General features: G+C 31.9%; 1 protein-coding gene across 1 annotated transcript; it reads right to left on the reverse strand.

The window, feature by feature from the left end:
• Nucleotides 1-284: 284 nt before the first annotated feature.
• LOC106766711 (serine/threonine-protein phosphatase 6 regulatory ankyrin repeat subunit B) lies at nucleotides 285-3344 on the reverse strand. Its single transcript, XM_014651440.2, has 2 exons — nucleotides 2235-3344; nucleotides 285-1695 (listed from the first exon to the last, which is right to left on the reverse strand). Exons 1-2 carry the CDS (start codon nucleotides 2949-2951, stop codon nucleotides 379-381), a joined length of 2034 nt encoding a protein of 677 aa, XP_014506926.1. The 5' UTR covers nucleotides 2952-3344; the 3' UTR covers nucleotides 285-378.
• Between the last annotated feature and the right edge of the window lie 5116 nt (nucleotides 3345-8460).

Genomic DNA, 8460 nt, shown 5'->3' on the forward strand with positions numbered 1-8460 from the left:
CATCAAAATATAGGGTATTACATTGTCCTAAATCTTTATTTATTAAACATGCACTGATTTCTTTGTAACGACAATGAGTATGTAGTAGCACGCCAGAATACCTTGCGAAAGTTCTACAATTTTCATCTTTTCTTGATAACTTTTTGGTGGAAAAAATGACATGCAATCTATGGGTAAAAGGTAGTAGTTAAAACTCTAATCAATCATACCCAGTCAATTCAGAATCATTCCTACAAAAAGGACAAGCGTGTTGAGTTTCTAAGTATAGTTGAAGACTAAGCATATAATTTTCAGTATTACTAATTATTATTGTTGCAAATTCCACATGAAGTTTTCATAGTGATCATCACAGTTTTTTTCAAAGCTCCTATTTACCATTTATGCAACTAAAGAACTAAAATTCTTAGAGCTGCGGTTTGACTTTGTGCAGCTATTTGCATCTTCCAAAGCCTGGCCATGTGCTCCAAAAGAAAAATAGCGGTTCATCATTTTCTTATTGAAAGAGCCAAGCTTATAGTTCAACTGGAGGCTGCCACCACCATCCATTGGTCCATTGGAGCAAGAGGGTCTCATTATATCAACACCATTTTGCTTATTATTAGAAGCATGAGAAGATATAGATAGTTCTTGAAAAAGACCAGAAGTTGAATGAACAGGTAGAGGGCCTTGTGGCTTTACCTTAATCACTCCTTGCATTAGGCCTGCATGAAAATATTTTCTCTCTGAAGCACTTGGAACATAAGTCCTTATAGATAGTGTTCTTTTGTTGTTTGGAAGAGAACACATTTTTGAGTATCTTTGCCTCAATGGGATGGGAAGTTCCTCCAAGTTTTTCCTTGAACTAAAAGAATTCTCAGAAACATCATCTTCTAACTCCGAGGCTGCTTCTTTCGTGTCTCTTATCCCATGCCACTGCAGCAGAAACTTTAAACGCCTTGCACCATAATTAACAGAACTATTGTTGCTGTTGCATGGGGAATTGGGTGACTCATAATTGTTTATTTCACTTGACCATGAATTTGATTCCACACTTGCCTCATCATAATTCGTATCACATGAATTCTCAATGCCTGTGTACAACAATATCTCAGAATCTGGTATTCTAAATGATGTTCCAGGACTTGCTCCAATACCATGAGTCCTAAGATGGTTAACAAGAGCTTTTCTTGTCATGTAGTCCGTACAATTGGAGTTCCCTCCAGCTGAAATTAAGTGCTTGATTAAAAAGTCAGAAGATGCTGATCTTGATCTTGATCTTTGTTTCCTAAGATGATCCAAAGGGGTCATGCCATCAGTGTCACGAATGTTGAAATCAATTGATGAAACAGACATCAGTAATTCCACCACTTCACATTTGATGTTATGCATCACAGCAACATGAAGAGCTGTTCTTCCTTCATTGTTCCTGACATTGATGATGTCCTTCATGCTCACAATCTTTTCACTTGTCAATTGCTTCATCAGCTCAATGTGCTTCTCCAGTCTACAGAAACCAGGGCTTCTGAAACCAACCACTGCCATGTGAAGAAAAGTATCTCCATAGTTATTGGTTAAAGTTGCTAATGAGGGAGATGCTCCAATCAGAAACTCTACCACAGGTAAGTAACCTCTGTAACAAGCTATATGTAATGCTGTATTTCCTTGAGTATCAGTTGAGTTTACAATATTATAGGATTCAGTTAGATTTCTCACAACCTGCATCGTTAACATGATGAAAATAAGTAACATTGATTAGATAGTGTTGTGTGGTACTATCTGAATATTTCACTAAAAAAATTATATTTCAGATTCATCTTTGAGGGCCTCACCAAAACATTTTGTTCATACTCTACTTCTGCAGTTATCAACTCTCCCTAGCCAGTGGACCATAAAATGAACCAGGTTTTTCCATAATTTATTAAGGATCCAATATCAGGCCTTATGGATTCTAAAGTATAACATTACCATTTAACAAGTAGGACTCCTGAATTTTCTACAACCACATTCAGAGTGTGTTTGGTTTTCCATTGAGAATCTCTCCAACTGCAAACCATGATTTTGGACAAAAGCTACTTTTCTCCAAACCATAATTATAGGCTTCTTCATCAAAACCAAACATACACTAAATACTAACTCTGTGTTTGAATTTTCAATTACTCATATTGAATGATCCATGAGAGTGGAATTGGCTTTCAAATTGCCTTCATAAGCGGAATTGACAAAAAACAAACACAGTGTTAAGTAATCTGCCTCACCTCAATCTGGCCTCTTGCAGCAGCTGCATGCAGGACAGTAGATCCTTGGGCATCTCTATAAGACAAAATTTGAGAAACAGAAACACTTGCTAGAAGCTGTTTCAGTATTTCCAAATTCCCTCCTCTGGCAGCAGCATGAATGGCCCTGTTGATCACATCCCTCTTGAAAACCTTAGACCCTTCATCCAATTTCTCTTCCAATTCTTCTCCACTGACAGCAAGACTCTCCTTTCTTGACAGAGCAGAATGAAGCAGGAGCTTGAAGACCTCACAGTTCTTGCCCCTGGCTGCAGCATACAGCATGTCAGTGACACCATACTCTCCTTCACCAAACACCAACAAAGGGTCTCTCCCCAACAACTCCAGAACAAAGTCAGCATCCCCAGCCGAGGCAGCAGTGTAGAGAAGCCATCCACCATAGCCTGCGCGGATGAGAGAGTTGTGCCCTTTTCCCATCTCACACTCAAGCATGAGATTCCTAGCAACCTTGGAGCGGCACTTGGCAACATCCTCAAACTTAGACTCATCGTCCCACACGGCTTCGAGGCGGCGAATGCGGCGGAGGGACGTGAGCTTGATGAGGAGGTTGGTGTCAAGGTGGAGAAGCTCAGTAACCAAATCATAGAGCCCATTTGCAGCAGCATAATCAATGGGAGACGCATACCACCATTGGTCTCCAGTGCTTTCCCAACGAAGAGGAAAGTGAGAGGGAAGCATAGTAACTGTAAAAGTACCCCAAATAAAAAATGACCCTTTTGCAACAAAGGACAATCACAACCAGTTTGTGCAATTCTAGTTCGAAACAGCAGTGAAAAAGAGGCCTTTGAGACCCCTCATAAAAGCAAAAAGTGAAAGCTAAAAGAATAAGTGCTTATTCTCTTGGACTAAAAGTTGTTGGAAAGGAAAATGAAAATCCTTGGAACTGAGGGTGTGATACATTAACATTGTAAACAGTGAAGTAGAAGGCAACAAAAGTTGGATTCCGTAATAGGCCAACATGGGATGAACTTAAACAGTAGCAAAAGCAAAATTGTGAATGATGTTAGATGACAAAAGGAAAATGTGGAGTGGATAGGATTTGTAAGGGAGGCCAAGGCCACGCACTAATCTTTGGTGGAGGAAAAGTTAAAAAGAAGGCTTAGAAAGATTAAGATTCTATGGTCCGTGAGCTCACAGCCAAAGACTATTTTTACTAAATTATTGAAATTCCGTAGACCCCACTATGGTGGAGGTTGCTTTCATTCACTTGGGAAATTTCATGGATCTTGTCATCATTTGTAGAGGGACATGGAGCACCCATTTGGCCAGGTACATCAAAATCAAAAATTTAGATGCGTAGAATCTTTTGTTCTTAGTTTAAGGCGCAACATTTCCTCCATACATAATTGTTTTGCATGAATTACGCCCTGAGAAAAATTATCGGCATGCTGAAATTCGACAACCCTAAAGTTTGGTGGTGTTCATAATTTGAATCGTTAGTTTTGCACAGCAGGAATAGAGATGCGTTTTGGACACAATAACATGAGTTTTACTCCTTAGGACCAATGATTGTGACAAAAGGAGAAGGGAACAATGAAATGTAAATACCGAATGGAATGCTTGGTTGTCGTATTAAAGGATAATAATAATAATGTTTGTCATTTATGAACAACTTGCATTTCTGTAATGACTATAGAGGAAAGACTACAAGCTTAAACTTTTATATTGATTTGTAAATGTTGTTAAAGAAATCTACATATTCTAGAGGTGTATGGATGAGCTTAAACATATTAGGTAATCTTACTTATTATGGGGTTGGGATAATAAATTTTCATTTATTTTAAATGAGTCAAAATTTGATTTACCGTTAAACAAACAATTTATTAACAATGATATTTTTTTTTATTTTTTTAATTTTAATTAATTTGAATGTTTTTTTTTTCTTACATAAATTATATAGATTAATACTTTAATTTTTAACTACCATTTTCATAGTAATGTTTGATTAAATAAATGAATACTTTGATTAAATTTCTATAAAATTAATGTAATATATATATATATATATATATATATATATATATATATTACATTAATTTTATAATATATATATATATATATATATATATATATAATAAATTAAAAACATAAAATATTTTAAATGAGGTAATCCAATTAGTCCATAATTTATAATAGTCTGAATTAAATTATAAAATTTCTTATTCACCAAATAATGAATCAAGTTGAAAACTCATTTTTAATTCAAATCATGATGAACCAACCCATAAGATCAATTAATTAACTTTAGCACGCCTACAAAGTAAGACTTTCCATCACCTTTATTCATATTTAATTTTTAATATTATCATATCTTCATATTCATTTTCAAAAACACTTTTTATCCTCTCGAAATTAAATTTATAATGCCCGATGATTCATGATAAATGTAAGCTGGTTGATCGAAATTTAATTTTAAAAAATATTGTTTTATACACAAATTAAAACATTTTTAAATTTAATATCTTATTAATATTTCAAAAGCGTGGTTATTATATTATTTAAAATTAATATATAGCATACTAATATTTTCTTAATATAGTTCATTGTTTAGTTTTTCTGTACGTTACAGTTTTCCTATTTTTAAAAACTGTAATAACTTTTTAAAATTAAATTTATTCATAATAAAGAATTAAATGATCCATAAGATTTATTGTGAAAATAGAAACTTTCAATCACAGAACTTGATTATATACACAATTACTCCCCCTGATTCTTTAGACATAAAAATAGAAACTGATGCAGTTTTAATGTAAATTCTTAAGTATAATCGGTTTTAAAAAGAAAATATTAATAGTTATCTGGAACTAAAATGTAGAAATTTGCATGCTGTTACATATAAAGTAATTAATTTCAATTGGTTTTACAAAAAAGTAGTAGTTATCTACAAAGAGTAGTACTAGTTATATTTAAAGGATACTATTTTGATACCCGCCATAAACTTTTGTACATTTTATATCTACTATTTTACTCTTTAATATATATTTTTTCTTTATGAATACAAAAGTTAACTTTTTTTAATGATGAAAATATTCTTAAAAGTGGGTTATCAAATGACGCATTTAATGTAAAAAAAAAAAATTCCCATCAGATATGTAAGATTTAGTTAATAATTTTAATAAATATGATTTGGTTTAAAATTTTTAAAATATTCATTTCAAAAATTTAAATATGTTGTTCTCTCATTAACATATTTTATAAATTTTTAACTTTTATTCATATATTTTCACTTTAAGGTTACTTAATTTAAGGAAGGGTAGCCTATATTTGAATACGCTACGTACTGTTATATCATAATCATATTTTATTTATTAAAACAATTTAAAAAATGTCATCTTTTAACATATATTATGTTTTTTTGTATTATTGTAGTATTTTTGGATAGTCAACCAGTGTATTTATACTATAGTGTTAGATATGAAAACAAATATTAAATTTCTTGGAAAAGAAATTTCTCAAATAAAAAATAAATTCTCTAAAATAGATCTATTAGAGGTAAGGGTTAATTTTCAATTAAGTTCTCAAAAGCTTTTGGAAATATTTTATTGATACCAAAAGTAGATAATCTTGTGTAATTCAAATTAATGCCCAACATGTAGTTTTATATTAGTTCATCCTTAACATTATCTACATCAAATATTTTCTTTTATCAATTAAGGGTTTTACTACTTAATAAATTATTACAAGTATTGTGAATCTTACTTTTAAGTTACAACAAGTACATGAAGTTATTATGATAATCTTTTAATATTTTAATGTGATTGAACATTGAATATAATACGTCTTTTTAAGCCAAATAAATAATAATGGATTTATAAATTTACCTCTCTCGTTGTGACATCTAAAAGACAATCTTTTCTAAGAACTTAAAAACTAAAGAATGAAAACTTGCATAAATTACATATGATTGTTTAGAGCATTTTTCTTTTTTTATATTCATTGATTCAATAAGTTTCATTGCATAATATTATTTCTATTTGTAGAATTTACAAAAAGATATGTTGTGACTGAGTGTTTTATGTTCACATTATATATACATCTAAAAATAAACCTATATATGCTAAAATAATTCTACAAAAGCTTAATGTCTATATTTCTCTGTATTTACAAAATCATTGTAAATTTTGTCAAAAAAAAAAATGAAAGGTACTAGGTTCCTTAAACATTATTGCTTTAGCAAGTTGAACTGTGAGAGTGATTTTTTTTTTCTTGAAATAAATGATAAGGGCTTTGTCTGGTTAAGAGAAAGGTTGAAAGGATAAAGGTGTTGTTTGTGGTGGTAGAACATGTGACCAATAAGAAAGTAGTTGAAGACTTAACAAATAACATGTTTTGATGCATTTAACCAATCAAAAGTGTTGCCGTTTGGCACACATCATAATCAAACATGGATTTCACCACATCATGGTGACAAAGTAGGAGTTGGCATGATGATAATGATATGCATTAGTTATAGAGTGATGCCATAAGAAGAGTTAGACAAAACTCCAACAAAATAAGCGAAAAGAGAATATTATGTAAGAGATCAATTTCTCCATCTTCTAAATGTTAGAAAACAATAAATGACTTAAGCTAAACTAAAAGGGGTGATCACCATTAATCTTACATCTCTAGACCCTATTATTCAACCTTAAAATAATTGGTTTCATGATAAAAAAAATAAGTTTGTACAAGGTAACTTAAACCACAATAGAAGAAAGCACAATATCTTGTTCACAACATAATCTTCTTTTGATTTTCTGGAAATCTTTGCAAGTACTCTTGAAGGTATGAAAATACCTTTGAAATTTACATTCATTCTAATGATTATTAAATTATTTAAAAGTTGAGATTTATCCTTTATATGTAGAGTTTATAAAACATTGATTTAAAAGAGAAGCTATTTAATCGATTATTTCAAGCTCTTTATTGATTATTCTAATTAAATTTCTGTTTTTATAGATCGAAAAGGTACTTTGTAAAGAGACTTCAATTCTACGAACTCCTTCAACCTTCCCTTTGTCAATTACTCTTCCATCCTCTGCTAGGTACTTGCCCTCCACAAAATGAATGAGTGTTGTGCCTGTAGAAGATTTTTCGATACTCAAGTTAACTTTCAGAATCAGAGAAAAGCCAAAATGGTAATTAGTGTCAAAAAGTAAAGTACAAACCTTGATTACCATTATATTTTAGCATAATGTAATACTCATGAGCCCTTACCTAAATGGGCCTATATGTGGGCCCAGTTGTCCAATAAACCATTTATCTTGAATGAGATGATGATTAGCCAGATTTTTCTAAGTTACATAATAAGCGGTACACCATTAGATGTGGTAGGCTGACACATACTCAAACCAGTCCGCTTAGTAGGTGGTTCGTGATTGTCTTCAATAAACTAGAGTCGTCAAAATAGGTCACAACCCGCGGGCCAACCCGGCCCGTCACGGGTTCGGACCGGGTTGGGTTTGAAAAATACAACCTACTTATATGCGGGTCAGGTTTCAACCCGGCTCATGCGGGTTGAACCCGTTGTGAGCCGGCTTGGCCCACCAACCCACCTACTTAATTTTATTTTTTTAATTTATTATTTTATTTATGAAACCTTAAAAAATAGAATACTTTCTTCACTCACTGTGCTTGCTCTCATTCGACGGTGCTCTCACCCTCACTTCATTGAAATTCTTCAAGGAGCAGGTAAAACACGCTTCCTTTTTTCTTCTATTTTCTCCACATTTTTGTTTTCTCACTTCTCTTTCTTTTTTTTTTGTCAAAAGCCCTATATTGACAAAAATAGGGGTTTGCGAATTTGTTTTTTGTTCTAGGGGATTTGAAGACATGAAATGATTTTTTTTCATGTTCTGACATGCTTGTATAAGATTTTGTTCATTTTATTTAAACAATTTGAGTATAGATTATTTGAACAAGCTCTTTTTGATATCTTTGAATTTGGAAAATTATGTTACAGATTAAACTATTAATTTTTTGTTGATGTTATTTGATGAGTCGTTATTTTATTGATTTCACTTAGCTTATTGTACCGAATTTAATCAAGGAATTATGCTTAATTGTCCAGTATTTTCCCGTTTCTTCTAATTGTGCTTAATTTGATCGAAAAATCTAATTTTAATTAATTTGAATTATCTGAGCTAATTAATTGTATTTTTAATTGCAGGGAAATTTTTGGAGATATATTTTGGAGCATTGGGATGGA

The sequence above is a fragment of the Vigna radiata genome, chromosome 7 (genome assembly GCF_000741045.1).
Source record: "Vigna radiata var. radiata cultivar VC1973A chromosome 7, Vradiata_ver6, whole genome shotgun sequence".
Lineage (NCBI taxonomy): Eukaryota > Viridiplantae > Streptophyta > Magnoliopsida > Fabales > Fabaceae > Vigna > Vigna radiata.